General features: G+C 40.7%; 1 protein-coding gene across 4 annotated transcripts in view; it reads left to right on the plus strand.

The window, feature by feature from the left end:
- Positions 1–15,795, plus strand: part of LOC143029709 (uncharacterized) — a 113,591-nt gene that overhangs the window by 89,715 nt on the left and 8,081 nt on the right. For all 4 annotated transcript variants that reach the window (XM_076192562.1, XM_076192559.1, XM_076192560.1 and 1 more), the window contains one exon: positions 6,552–6,710. In XM_076192562.1, coding sequence (XP_076048677.1) covers positions 6,552–6,710 — 159 coding nt within the window. The remainder of the gene's footprint in view (positions 1–6,551; positions 6,711–15,795) is intronic.

The following is a 15,795-nucleotide window of genomic DNA, read 5'->3' on the forward strand; positions in this document are numbered from 1 at the left end:
CAGTATTATAACCTATTGTCTAGATAATGTTAGGTAGAAGATAGATGATCTCTGGCATCCAAGGAACTGGCCTCAGTTACCTGTTCATCTTATAAAACACTCATGGAAGTTATTTTGTTTTGCTCTTTGGAAAAAGTGAGTCTAAGACTATAGTCTCTTGTTCTGTTGCGGGTACTTGATGTCTGTTTCCAGGTTGACTATGTTTTGGTACTGTTTTAGTGTGTGAATGTGTGTGTGTTGGAGGGGGGTCTGAATGCAGGGATACCAGTAAAATTCTTGGTTATCTTGGAAATTATTTCTCTGCTGCATTACTTCCTTTCCATGGCAAGAATGAATGAAAAAAGACTAGCAAAAAGGGTGGATGGAGTGAACTTGAGGGAAAGACAAAGAATGAGTTAGATGGATAGGGTGAAAGGTGTATTGGGTTCAAAGGGTAGATCTGTTGAACAAGGAAGAGAGAGTGCAAAAGATAGGAGTGAATGGAGAGTGGTAGATAGATGAGAAAATGTCAGCTTGAAGGGATGTTCTTGTTTGTTTCATAAATTTCTTGAGTGGATGAAAGAGGGGTTAGTGATAAAATGAAACAGTGGGTGTAAATCTGCTCTGGCTATTGGAAACACTGTGTCTTGCTCTATTGCCTTTAACCCAAGCAGTATGGCAGGGGACAGGAATGACCATTTATCCACATGGTGATAAGATGAGAAGGGGTGATGAATGAGTTTTGAATAGATTAGGTAGGTGTTGGGTGGATGTGTTTGCTATAACTTGACCAGCCCTGTTATGAAGGGGTAAAGGTCTTTTGGTATTTGTATGTGAATTTCTGGGGGATTAGTGAAGTATAGAATTTGCTGTTTTGTAGTTGAAGTACTGGGCTGTTATTGTTAAATAGTCTGTTTATGTGAAAGCTTGATGCTGTGATGGTTTGGAGTGGGAAAGTGATGTGTGAAAAAGTGGAAAGATTTGTTCACTTCCTGTATCCTTCCATGGTCACTCAATTTCTAATCCTCTGTATAGCTATTTTGCATTTGCTTCCCACACCACTCCATTCAGGGACCAATGAAATGTTACTGCATGTGTTGGTCCTGCAAAATAGACAGAAAAGTTACCCATTTTCAAAACCTGTTAACCCTCTCATTTCCATTAGGAGCTGTTGCCCTGAGGGGCTGACACTTGGTCTCTGGGCTGGGCCCAAGATCTCTCTTTTAACTTGAATTGTATTTATTATTGTTACACATGGAGATAGATATGGGTAAAAGTAAGGTGATGAGATGTACATGGGGAGAAAGTGGCAGCAGACTGGAAGTGAGTATAAAGGGAGAGAGACTAGAGGAAGTGGTTATTTTTAGATACTTGGGTGCGAATGTGGCAGGAAAGGGAGGAGTGGAGGTGGAGGTAGAATGTAGATTGAGAGAAGCGAGTAAATGCCTTGGGGGATTGAAAAGTGTAATGAGAAATAGACATTTGGGAATGAATGCTAAGAGGAGATTGTATGAAGGAGTGATTGTGCCAACAGCACTGTATGGGGCAGAAACATGGAACATAAAAGAGGAAGAGAGAAGGCGTTTGAATGTGTTTGAGATGAGGTGCCTGAGAAGTATGATAGGGGTTACTAGGTTGGATAGAGTGAGAAATGAGGAGGTGAGGAGGAAAATGGGGGTGGAAAGGGAGTTGGGAGATAGGGTGGATGAAAGAATATTGGGATGGTTTGGACACATGGAAAGAATGAATGAAGAAAGACTAATAAAAGAGGTGTGGAAGGAGTGAATCTGGGGGGTCAACCTAGGATGAGATGGATGGATGGGGTAAAAGGGGCTTTGGGAAAGAGGGGAATGTGTGTTGAGTAAGGACGGGAGAGGACAGAAGACAGGGGTGAATGGAGAATGGTTGTATATGGATGATGCTGTCATGCATGAGGTGGAATGGGTGGGGGATGGGGTGTGAGGGAGTATGTATGAGAAATAATTTGATGCAGCCCAAAGGGATTTCTCCCCATCTTCTCATTTTCTGCATGAGGGGATGGAGAGTGGAGGTCGCTGATTTAATGAAGCAGCCTTGCTGTGGATGCACTGTATCTTGTGACACTGCTTCTGACCCAAGGCAGTGAGCGAGATGCAGGGATGACCCATCATCCAGGAGGTGCCAAGATAAGAGGGAGGGTAGAGGGTGGAGGGGAGTGAAGTGTGATCAGGCATGATATTCTTCTGATTAAAATCGGAATTCCGATTTTTTTCTTTCCCTGACAATGATCTCAATTGTTTGTCATTAATTCCCAATGGTAATAAATGATCCTGTTAAAAAAAATTATTTTGTTGTGGTCAAATCATTTTTTGTTGATGTGAAGTTTTGGGTAATTCATATGTCGGCTGTACCTGTGTGTAAGCGGTTTATTTTGTGCTGGCCTGCAAGCGATTCGTTTTGTGTAGCATTCCATGGTGTGGTGCGCATGTGTACATATAGCAAGGTAATGACTGGGGTAGATTTTATTTTGGCCGAATTATATCGATAGCAACATAAATGGAACAGCTTGCATGGGTTTGTTAGTAGTGATTCAGCCCAGAGACTCAGACTAGGCCCGCGGCCCCTGACTCCCATCAGGGGTTCTGCCCTTGGACCCCCGGCCAATGTAGATTTTTTTTTGGTTACCCACTATCATGCCTGTGTGATGGGGATGGAATGGGTGGGAGTGGTTTTTATGCCTTTGTTTTTTGGCCATCTCCCTTATACATACATATACCAAGGCTTTTTCCCCCTTACAAGGGAGGTAGCCAAAAAGAAAAAGGCATGAAATCATTCCCACCTATTCCATCCCTAAATACACTCCACTCCCCTCCACCCTCCCTCCCATCTTAGCACCTCCTGGATGATGGGTCATCCCTGCACCTTGTCCACTGCCCTGGGTCAGAGGCAGTGTCGCAAGGCACAGCACATCCACTGCAAGACCGCTTCATTAAATCGGCGACCCCCCCTCTCCATCCCCCCATGCATAAAAGGAGAAGACGGGGAGAAATCCCTTCGGGCTGCATCAAATTTTGCTCACACATACTACCTCACCCCCCATCCCCCCACCCATTCCACCTCATGCATCACAGCATCATCCATATACAACCATTCTCCATTCACCCCTGTCTTCTGTCCTCTTTTGTCCTTCCTCAACAGACATTCCCCTCTTCCCCAAAGCCCCTTTCACCCCATCCATCCACCTCATTCTAGGATGTCTCCTCATGTTCACTCCCTCCACATCTGCCTTCCATACCTCTTTTACTAGTCTTTCTTCACTCCTTCTTTCCATGTGTCCAAACCATCCTAATACTCTTTCATCAACCGTATCTCCCAACTCCCTTTCCACCCCTGTTCTCCTCACCTCCTCATTTCTCACCCTATCTAGCCTAGTAACCTCCATCATACTTCTCAGACACCTCATCTCAAACACATTCAAACTCCTTCTCTCTTCCTCTCTTATGTTCCATGTTTCTGCCCCATACAGTGCTGTTGGCACAATCACTCCTTCATACAGTCTCTTCTTAGCCTCCATTCCCAAATGTCTATTCCTCATTACACTTTTTAATCCACCAAGGCATTTACTCGCTTCTCTCTACTACATCCTACCTCCACTTCCACTCCACCTTTTCCTGCCACATTTGCAGCCAAGTATCTAAAAACTATCCACTTCCTCCAGTTGCTCTCCCTTAATGCTCACTTCCAGTCTACTGCCACTTTCACCTCTTGTACATCCCATCACCTTACTTTTACCCACATTTCTCTTCAGCTTTCTTCTTTTACACACTCTCCCAAACTCTGTCACCAACTTCCTCAATCCCTCCTCCGAACTTGCCACAAGCGCAATGTCATCCACAATCAACAGCTGGCTCACCTCCCACTTTTCTCCATTTTCTTTAACCATCTCCAATCCCTGACCCACCACCCTTGCATTTACCTCTTGCACCACCCCATCCATGTAGAAGTTGAACAGCCTGATGAAGTCCCACCTTTACCTCGAACCATTCACTCTCTCCATTTCTAATCCTGACACATGCTCTACTACTCTCGTAAAAACTCTTGATAGCTCCTAGAAGCTTTCCTCCTATCCCGTATATCTGCAAAACCTCCCACAGTTCCTTCCTGTCTACCCTGTCATAAGCCTTTTCCAGATCCATAAAAGCCCAAAAAACATCCTTCCCCTTTCCCATAGCTTTCTCACATATTTGTCTTACCACAAAAATCTGATCTACACAACCTTTACCCATCCTAAATCCACACTGTTCCTCACCAATTACTCCCTCTGTTCCTCTCCTAATCCTCTCAATCAAGATCCTCCCATAAGCCTTCCCAACTACACTTAACAAGCTAATCCCTCTGAAACTACTATACTCACACTTGTCCCCTTTTCCCTTGTAAAGGGGAACTATACAGGCACTCCTCCAGTTCTCTGGCACTCTACCCTCTCTCCAGCAAACATTAAATAACCTCACCATTCAGTCCACCATCACTGTACCTCCTTTTTTTAGACATTCTGGTGCCTTACCTACTTTCATCATCTTAACTGCCTTCACTTCATCCTTCCTTATTTCTCCTCCATTTTCCTAACCCGTCATTCTCATTTTCTTAGCATTTCCCACTGCAACTATCTTTCCCTCCCTATCCTCCTTCACATTTAGCAACTCCCTAGAATATTCTGCCCATCTTCCCCTTACTGCCTTCTCTTCCATTATCATCTCTCCATTTGCACCTTTTACCTTTTCTTCTCTACTTGATTTGCCTCCTCTTCCTCTCTTAATTTCTTTCCAAAACATCTTTTTATTACTTTCAAAATTTTCTGTCATACTCTTACCTCATTTCACATCTGCTCTCCTCTTTGCCTCCTTTACCTTTTGCTTTAGTTCTCTTTTCTTTTCTTTATACCTCTCATATGACTCCCTCGTCCTATTTTGTAACCAATCTGTGAAAGGTCGCTTCTTCTCCTCTACAATCTTCTTTGTTTCCTCATCCCACCATTCACTACCCTTCCTTCTGTTTCCTCCTGTCCTTCTTGTTCCACACACCATCTTTGCACACTTTGTGACTCCCTCCTTGAACCATCCCCATTCCTCCTCCACTCCTATCTCTACTCTATCCTTCACTCACTCCCACTCCTCTCTCAGCTTCTTTTTGTACTCCTTCTCCTTTTCCTTTTCATTTAAAGAGTTCACTCTAAGCACCTCCCTACCTTTTGTCCTTTTCCTCTTTCTCCATCTATCTTCCACTCAACTTACCTTCCACCAAAAAATGATCTGATATTCCCTCACCCTCTCCCCTTAGCACATGTACATCCTTAACTCTTCCTATTATACTCCTATCTACCACTACATAGTTCATTAACGCTCTACCTACCACCCATCCATCCACCACTGTCTCCCATGTGTACTTATGCTTGACTTTCTTCCGAAACACAGTATTTGCTATCATCAACTCTCTTTCTAGACACATCTCCACCATCAACTCTCTACTATGATTCTTTCCTGGAACTCCACATTTCCCAACCACTCCATCAGTTGGTTCATTTCCTACCCTAGCATTAAGGTCTCCCAGTACTATTACATTGACATTTCTCCCTAGTCCCTCTATGCACTCATTTAAATTTATCCAAAAAGCCTCCATTCTTCTACACTCTTCTCAATACCAGGCCCATATGCACTTACAAAAACCCACATCTCCTTTCCCAGTTTCACCTTCATCCACATCATCCTTGAGGAAACCTCCTTCCACTCCATGACACGTTTACCTATCTCTTCACTTACTAGTATAGCCACCCCTTCTCTCCCTCGCCCTCTCTTCACTCCTGATAACCTCCCACTTACACTCCCATACTTACACTCGCCCTTCCCTCTCAACTTAGTTTCACTCAAAGCCAACACATCCATCTTTCTTCTCACAAACATACTACCTATCTCTTCCCTTTTACTGTCATCTGTACCACATCCATGCACATTAAAAGACCCAAACCTTAGGGTGCTGGTTGGAAAAGTCCTAGACCCTCTTATGCCTTTACTTTTTTTAGGAATGTCCCCTGTGGGGCTACAAGGAGAAGGATGCCTGGTCCCAATCCTCATACATTTTTTCTTGCCTATTATGATCCAAGTGGAAATACTTGGTGGCAGTATTCTTTTGCCCCCACCACAGGGTAGAAAGCCTTTGGTATATGTATGTCTGTATGTACACATGGAGAGCTAAGAATCAGCAACTGCTCTCCTCTCCCTAGCACTTTCAGCTGGTGACATAGAAACAGTCCCACAATGATACAACACAGACAATAATCCAAGGTTTCTTCCCAGAGAGACCTATAGGAGGTTCCAAGGATCATTGCTAGCCACTGTGGGGTTGTGGGACATCTTAGTGAAACTCAAGACAACAAGTTATTGATTGATTTAGCAGTCCATCCATATGCACATCAGCATATTTAAGGATGTATTTATTTTTATTTTATTTTATTTATGTTATTTTTTTATATATATACATATTTTTTATGTATTTATTTATTTTTTTATTCATGTTTTTTGTTTTGAATGTTTTTTCAGGTTGGTGCCAAAAGCATGTGGGAACAGATGTCAAGAGAACAAGGCTTAAGGGAACGTTCATGGTTAAGTTTGAAGGAAAGGTTTCGAAAAGTTATTGTTCGAAACCTGGATACATACAAAATTTCCTTCAAGGCAAAATACCATTTTTCAAAGATTTTGGTAAGTCTTGATTTAGTGTTTATAACAAGTGTATATTTACCTAGTTGTATTATACGGGAAGGGAGCTATGCTCTTGGTGACCCGTTTTTGTATCAGCATAAATGTTTTTTCTTAAAATCTTGAATAATGTTTGCTTACACTGTTTCTTTGTCCAATTTGTTCCAAGTATCTATCACTCTGTGTGGGAAGCTATTTTTTTTTTTTTTCATATCCTCTTGTTTTTCCATTGTCCCATTTCAATAAGTTATTCTTATCTAAGATTTCCATACCCTTTATAATTCTATAGATAGTAAGTCTCCTCTTTCCCTTCTTTGTTCCAGAGTTGGAAATTCTAATTTGGACACTCTTTGTTCATATGTCATTTTGGAAAGAGTTGGTGCCAGTTTTGTTGTTGCTCTTTGTATTGTGAATGTGTACAAGCATGAGAACTTTAATGTGTGGACATAAGAACATAACATTGGAAGGGACTGGAAGAGACCATAGGACTTACACTAGGCAGTTCCATGTTCCCTGCTTTAATTTGGCCACCCCTCTTATAAAAGGAAATTACCTTTGGTCCAATGCTGTCTTGCTGCATTGCTTCTGACCCAGGGTAGTGGGCGAGATGCAGGGATGACCCATCATCCAGGAGGAGCCAAGAAAAGAGGGAGAGAGGGGTGGTGGATGGGAGTGGTATATGGGGATGAAATGGGTGGGAGTGGATTTATGTCTTTGACTTTGGCTACCTCCTGTGTAAAGGGCAAAAACCCTTGGTATATGTATGTATGTTTGAGAACTTAATTGATGCCATAATGGGGTATTTATCAGGTTTTGTTCAAGAAAATGACAAAGCTTTTTATTTACTCAAGAAATGGATCCTGAACTGAAAAAGATTTGATCAAAAGTAGACGTACTCAGTGTCATACATACATGCCAAAAGACCCTTTATCCTTTATAAATGGGTCCCTGAATCAAAACCTACATTCCATTAAAAAACCATTTGTTGTCCCTTCTGTCTTAGCTCCTTGTAGATGAAAGGTCATCCCAGTATCCTGCCTGCTGTTAAGGTCAGAGGTAATGCAGCAAAACACAACACTTCCACAGTATGACTCAATATCTGAAGCTGCTTTATCTTTCCCACTTCATAACATGGCAACCTTCCCCACTCGTTCACTCAAGAATTAAAAAAGTAGACAAGAAGAACCTTTTGGGGCATGTCAGTTTCTCATCCACTCATAACTCCTCCCCACTCACGCCTATCTCTTGCCCTCTCCATTCCCTGTTCAACAGATATTTCTCTTACATCCAGTGCCCCCTTCACTTTACCTGCCCTTCTCATTCTTTTCTGTTCAAGTTTACTCCATCCACCTTTGCCTTCTATACTCTTTTTTTTTCTCCACTACCCAAACCATTCAATATTTGTTGATCAATACCTGGCAATTACCTTTTTCCAACCCAGTTCTCTTCCTCACCTCCTCATTTCTCATTCTACCCAACTTCGTAACTCCTACTACACTTTTCAGACACTTCATCTCAAACATATTTAGGTGTTTCCTTTTTGCTGCCTTTAAATTCCAGGCCTCTGCCCCATACAATGTCCTATAGAAAAGTAAAATTGTGGCACTAGCACAGAGAGTATACTAGTGATGAAGTGGTTGATGTTCCTTTGTCTATGGTTCATGAGAAATTATCACAAAAGGGGTAGTGAAAGGGATAAAGTTCCATGTAAAAGTTCACTATTTGGGTTCTTGCAGTACAGATTAGTGAGGCTCTTAAACTAAAGTTACTGGAATGGGTAGAGGTACAGGAATACAATTACCTGTTGCGTATTGTATCTTGTGTGTGACTACGTAAATGTATGAGGGCACCAATTAACTAATTACATCATTATCTGTGCAGTGTTTGTGTTTTTGTTGTTGATATTGTCATTCCCTTGACTGTGGGCCAAGCAATCCTGTTTCCTTGAGGAATGCCACAGGTGAAACAGGATTTTTCCAAATGTTGTTCCAGTGATTGATTTAAGTGTGTTGAATGTAGGTGTGTATTTATTTTTTATGTTTGTAATGTGTTGTTTAAATGACATGGATGTATCATATGTTACACCAAGAATTTTCAGTGTGTGTGTGGTATTAGTGTTGTTGATATAGGGATGAGGAAGGTATTTGTGTTCTTTTGTCCAGTTTGTGAGAAGTGTTGTTGTAGATTTGGCTGGGGCTATTTTGAGTCTGTTTGTAATAAACCATGTGTTGAGTGTATCAAGGTATGGCTGTATTATTTCTGCGGCTTTGTGTTACGATGTGTACATGTGATTGTTATGTCGTCTGCGTAGGAAGAGATTTGTATTTCTGAGGTGTCTGGTGTGGGTATATCATGCATGTATAGATTAAAGAGTGTGGGGGATAGAACAGAGCCCTGTGGTACTCCATTCTTAATGTTTCTGATGTGCGATGATTGGCCATTATATGACACATAAGCATTTCTGCCTGCCAGATAATTGGCCAGCCATCTTTTAGTGTTATTGTGCATGTCTGTGTTATATATTTTGTTTGTTAGTTTGTGGCAGGGGATAGCATCAAAAGCTTTACTAATGTCTAATGTTATAAGAAGTGTTCTGTGATGGGGCCTATCTGAATTGATGCCATCTAATATTCTTTGCGTGAGGTTTATTAGAAGAGTTTTTGTGGAGTGTAGTGGCCTGTAACAACATTTGGACAAAACAAACTAATACTACAATATACAAACAATGCATATGCTCAGTGATGAATTATGTGAGTCCAGCATGGGCACCTAACCTCAGTGAGACACACCTCAACACCCTTCAGACCATACAAAGTATTAAAAACAATTACAGGCTGCACATATACAACACCTACAGACCACCTACACTATGAAACAAAAGTCCTCAAAGTCAAAGATCACCTTGACATAAGAGGCACACAAACACTTGCTGCAACCTCCACAAACACAGCATACCTGCTACACTACATAGCAGAACACCCACACACACCAAGAAATATAAAAAAAACATCCAAATACCTATATCACACACAAATACTCTTCTCTTCCTCCAAAACCACCAAATACCAGCCTCTGGAAACATTGATAATCACATCACTCACTGCTCCATTAACACACTAAAAGACAACACATTGCTGCATACCAGACCCCCTGATATCCATCCCTCTGAATCCTCTCTCCCAGGAAAGGACATAGTCCATCTGGCCAGACTGCGATGCGGCCACCACCCAGCCCTTCTAAGCTACCAGAAGAGACTGGATGACTGGATTGTGGACAAATGCCCAGGATAACACTTCACCCTGTACTATTCAACACATCATGGAAGATTGCATTATACACAATCACGCACACAAACAACATAACATACACTCCATAAAGGATTTGTGGGAAAACCCCATTTTGGCTGCTCAGACAGTCTAGGGAACAACAACAACAACAGTATTTTTTCCACAAGTCCTCTATTGCATGTATATTGTGTTGTTGGCATGTTTGATTGTGTACAGTACAGTTTTCCATAATGTGTTGTATAGTATGGAGTGATGTGTTGCATTCTAGACAGTTATCTGTGATGTGGTCATCCAGCCTCTTCTGGTACCTATGAGGAGGTGGATGGTGGCCACATCGCAGTCTGGCTAGGTGGACTCTGTATTTTCAGAGAGAGAGGATTCAGAGGGATGGATATCAGGGGGTCTGGCATGGAGCAATATTTTGCCTTTCAGTTTATTGATGGAACAGTGAGTGATATGATTATGTATATGCTTTTGGAGGCTGGTGTCTGGTAGTTGTGGAGGTTTTAATGTTTCTTAGCATGTGTGGATGTTCTGCTATGTATTGTAGTGGGTATGCTGTGTTTGTGTTTGCCTCTTGTGTAGTTGATCCATAACTTTGAGGATTTTTGTTTCATGGTGTAACTGGTCTGTAGGTGTTGTATTTGGAGGAAAGCTGTTAAGGGCTGCTGATTTTTTACAAAAGTAGTTGAGCCTGTGTTAGAATTAGAATTGGAGAGAGTGAGTGGTTTGAGGTAAAGGTGGGGCTGTGTCATGGATGTGTTATGTCGCCATGGCTGTTCAATGTGCACATGGATGGGGTGGTGTGGGAGGTAAATGTGAGGGTAATGGGTAGGGGAATGGAAATGGTTAAAGAAAATAGAGAAAAGTGGGAGGTGAGCCAGTTCTTGTTTGCTGAAGACACTGTGCTTGTGACAGGGTCACGGGGGGGTTTAAGGGAGTTAGTGATGGCATTTGGGAGGATATATGATGGGAGAAAGTTGAAGGTAAATATGGGTAAAAGTAAGGTGATGAGGTGTACAAGGTGGAGGATAGAAGTGAGTGGGAAGTAAGTCTGCAAGGAGAGAGGCTGGAGGAAGTGGATGGCTTTAGGTATTTGGGGTCACATATGACAGGAAAGGTAGGAGTGGAAATGAAATTAGTAGATTGAGAGAAGCAAGTAAATGCCTTGGGGGATTAAAAAGTGTCATGAGAAATAGGCATTTGGGAATGGATGCAAAAAGGAGATTATATGAAAGGATGATTGTGCCGGCAGCACTGTATAGGGCAGAGACATGGATTTTGAGAGAGGCAGAGAGGAAAAGTTGAATGTGTTTGAGTTGAAATGTCTGAGAAGTATGGTAGGGGTTACAAGGTTGGATAGAGTGAGAAATGAGGTGGTGAGGAGGAGAGTGGAGGTGGAAAAGGAGATAGATAGGGCTGATGAAAGAGTACTGGGATGGTTTGGACACATGGAAAGAATGAAGAAAGATTAGTAAAAGAGGTGTGGAAGGCTGAGGCAGAGGGACTGAACTTGAGGGGATGACTGAGGATGAGGTGGATGGATGGGGTGAAAATGGTATTGAACAAGAGGGGAATGTCTATTGAGAAGGGAAGGGAGAAGGCAGGAGATAGGGTGAATGGAGGATAGCAGTGTATATATGATAATGTGATGCCAGGAAGGGATGGGGGAGGTTAGGGAGTGGTTATCTGTGAATGGTATTTTGAAACAGCTTAAAGGGATTTCTCTACATCTTCTCTTTTTATGCATGAAGGGACAGAGAGGGGGGGGGGGTTGCCAGTTAAGTTAAACAGCCTTGCTGCGGATGTGCTGTGTCCTGCTACATTGCTTGTGACCCAGGGCAGTGTGTGTGATACAGAGATGACCTGTCATCCATGGGAAGCTAAGATGAGAGAAGGAAAGGTTAATGAATTAGAGTGGAATGGGCGGGAATGAAATGAGTGGGAGTGGGCATATGCGTTTTGACTTGGCTACCTTCCTGTCAAAGGGGAAAAAGCCCTTGGTATAAAGATAGTAATTGTCTTTAGGGTGTTGTTTTGTATGGTCTGTGAGGTGTTGTGGTGTGTCTTGTGTGATTAGGAGCCCATGTAGGGCTCACATAATTCATCATTGAGCAAATACTTTGTATACTGTAGTGATAGTTTCTTTGTTTAATCCAGATGTTGTTCCTGCAATTGATTTAAGCACATTAAGTTTAGGTGTGCCTTTAGTCCTTATGCTTGTGATGTGTTGTTTGAAAAAAGTATTGCTAAAAGGAGACAGACTTGTAAGAAATACAAGTGTTATGGTGCACCAAACAACTATTAAAGTTATGTGATAATACAGAGGAATATAAAATAGACAATGAAAAAAAAAGTGACAATACAAAATGAATATTGCTGAGAAATCCAAAGAGAATCCCAATTTTTTTTATAGTTACATTAGGAATAGAAAGGTTATTAGGAATCACATTGGCCCACAATTATCTGCTGACAGTCATCTTGAGTATTCAAATGAAGGTATGTATGATATTTCAAACAACTATTAGCTCAGTTTTCTTAAACAAAACACCTCAAAGTGAAGTCCTAACTGAAACCTGTAAGTATAACAAAATAAAAAATAAAGAATATCTGTAGAAAAACTCAGATTTAATAAAACACTAGGGCCTGATGGTTGGCATCTAAGAATTGTGAAGGGAATGAAAAACGAGATTGTTGTTTCATTGGAAATTATTAAAAAAAAAATCAATCATATCTAGAGATGTCCCAAGAGAGTGGAAGTTAGCTAATGTTACTATCCTATTCAAAAAGGGTGATAGAAGCCAATGAACTACAGGCCAAGCCTAACCTCAGTTGTAGGAAAAATGATGGAAACTATCATCAGAGATCTTGTTGAACATCATTTAGAAAGTAACTGTTTGATAAATGATAGCCAGTATGGATTTAGAGGAAAACATTTTTGCATGACTAACTTACTTGAATTCTACAACACAGTCATCTCAAATTATGACAAATGAAACAATATAGATTATATCTGGACTTTAAGAAGGCAAGAATGCTTTTGATATTCAACATAAAAGATTACTAGCTAAATTAGCTTCACAGAGAATAAGTTGTAGCATATTAAGCTGGAATAGTAATTGGTTAAATGATCGTAAGCAGAGAGTTGATCTAATGGCAAAATTTCTAGATGGAAAAATGTTATGAGTGGAATTCCTCATGTTTCTGTTCTTGGGCTATTTCTATTCATAGTATTTATATGAATGATGTAGACCATGGACTGAAATCTATTGTCTCCAAATTTGCTGATAAAACAAAACTGGAGAATGGCAAATGATCACTTAACCAGTTAGATATTCAAGAAGATTTAGATAAACTACAGCAGTGGTCTGAAAAGTAGCTAATTAAATTTAGCACAAATAAATTTAAGTTTTTGTACATAGGTAAAAATAGCAATAAGTACAATCACAAGTTATTTAGAAATATGTTAACAAAAGTGGATAGTGAAAAGGGTCTTGGCATAATTACCAGTAATGACCTTGAATCATCCATCTACTTTTTATAACTTTTTCACAAATTTTGGCTACTTTGCTTGTAAGGGAAACTGGTCTGTAATTTGTTGGGTCCTCCTTATTTCCTCCTTTATAAATTGGTACGATATCAGTATTTTTCCTTCGAGTTAGCAACTTATGTTATATAATTCATCTATTAAGTTTTCTTTACATTCATCTAATATCCATTTTGCTATTCCATCCATGCCATACAATTTCCTGACATCAATGTTTATTATTTGGTCCATTATTTCTGTGTTACAATTATTTCCTTCTTGGAGGGGATTTCACTTCTCTCCTTTCATCCCAATATTGTATATTTCCTCTAGTGAAAACCAACTTGAAGTATTTGCTCATGACTTCAGCCATTTCAGTATCTTCTGTGTATTCCATATTCCCTTGGCATAGTTTCACTATTTCCTGTTTAATTTTTAGTTTACCATTTACATATCTATAGAATAGTTTTGGCGGATGAAATGCACGAGAAGTATGATAGGGGTTACTAGGCTGGATAAAGTGAGAAATGAGGAGGTGAAAAGGAGAGTGGGGGTGGAGGGGGAGTTGGGAAATGGGGTTAGTGGGAGAGTGTTGGGATGGTTTAGACACGTGGAGTCAGTAAGAGACGATTGGTAGAAGAGGTGAGGAGGTGGGAGGCTGGGGAGTGAGCATGAGGGACCGACCGAGGTTGAGATGGATGGATGTGGTGGGAAGCATTGTGAGGGATGGGAGTGTCTATTGGGGGGGGGGGTTATGAGGGTTGGGGGTGGAGAATGGTTGTGTATGGATCATATTATGATGCATGGAAGGGAGTGGGTGGGGAATGGGGGGAGTATGTGTGAATGATATTTTGATGCAACCTAAAGGGATTTCTCCCCATCTCTTTTTCTGCATGAGGGGATAAAGAGGGTTGCCAATTAAATGAAGTGGCCTTGCTGTAGATGTGCTGTGTCTTGCTGCATTACTTATGACCCAGGGCAGTGGGTGAGATGCAGGGATGACCCGTCATCCAGGAGCCAAGAATAGAGCGAAGGAAGGATGGTGAATGGGAGTGGAATATGTGGGGATGAAATGGGTGGGAGTGAATTTATGCCTTTGACTTTGGCTGCCTCCCTTGTAAGGGGAAAAAAGCCCTTGGTCTATGTATGTATTATTCATCTGTTTATTTTTTATTGTCTATTTCTTATTTCTTATATATCATTATCATTTATCTGTTTATTATTATTCAGCATGCTCTTCCTTTATGATCCTTTGTAAAAAAAACTGTTACTGAGATATTGAGCTACAAAGACAAAATTTTCACTATCATTATGAAAAAAAAAACCTATTAGTAATATGGATGTAAAATGCATAGATACTGATAAATTATATTTTTATAAGTGATATTTTTCATATTAACATTCTTTAAACCTATTCCTACCCATTTCACTCCTCTGCATGCACCAACTGCCATGGCTCAAACTCAATGCACCAAGACACAGTACACCCTCAGCAAGCCCACTTCACTTAACCACATCAGTACCATGACAGCTGTGTAGGTGTCATGAGGCACGAGTGGGTACATGAGGATGCCGGTGTCAGCATCTTGATTATACAGGTATTTCTCATTTTGTGTGAGATATGGGTTCCTACAGGTGCCGCACAACCTGAAATTGCATAAAAAAAAAAATATTTTCCCCATAAGAAACAATGGATAATAAGGGGGTTGTGTTTTGTCCCCAAAAAATTCCATAAAAAAAAAAAATAATTATAATAAATAAATAAATAAAATGAAAAAAAAAGCACAATTGACAAATAAAGTGAACATGTTCTAAAAATGCATAATTCTAAACGTATATGTAACACTAAGGTGTAAAGTATAAAGTACTCATTAACACTTAACACAATGCTCCCTCACTTCTCATAGTCCTTCACGGTCACTTGCTGGACTGGCTGTGAGTGTAAACACACAAGACGGCTGTAAACATTGAGCTGGGAGTGGGAGCGGCCGCCTGGCGGCAGACAGTGGAACTACGCATCTGGCGCACTGTTTGAAATGTGGTTGGGGCAAATTGTATCTTAGTGAACAGCTCGCATGATTTTAATTAATTATAATATTTTTAATGTTGCATCTTAGCCAATTCACACATAAAGAACATGCACAAAATGAGAAATACCTGTATATATTTTTTGTAGTTGTATGTGAATTACCCCTCGGTTTGATCACATGAATTTACATTTTATAATGTGTGTAGTGTGATGCATTGTACATATGGCAGCAGATACTGCATGTGA

This window comes from Oratosquilla oratoria, chromosome 11 (genome assembly GCF_046742065.1).
Source record: "Oratosquilla oratoria isolate Oo_2021 chromosome 11, ASM4674206v1, whole genome shotgun sequence".
Classification (NCBI taxonomy): Eukaryota; Metazoa; Arthropoda; class Malacostraca; order Stomatopoda; family Squillidae; genus Oratosquilla; species Oratosquilla oratoria.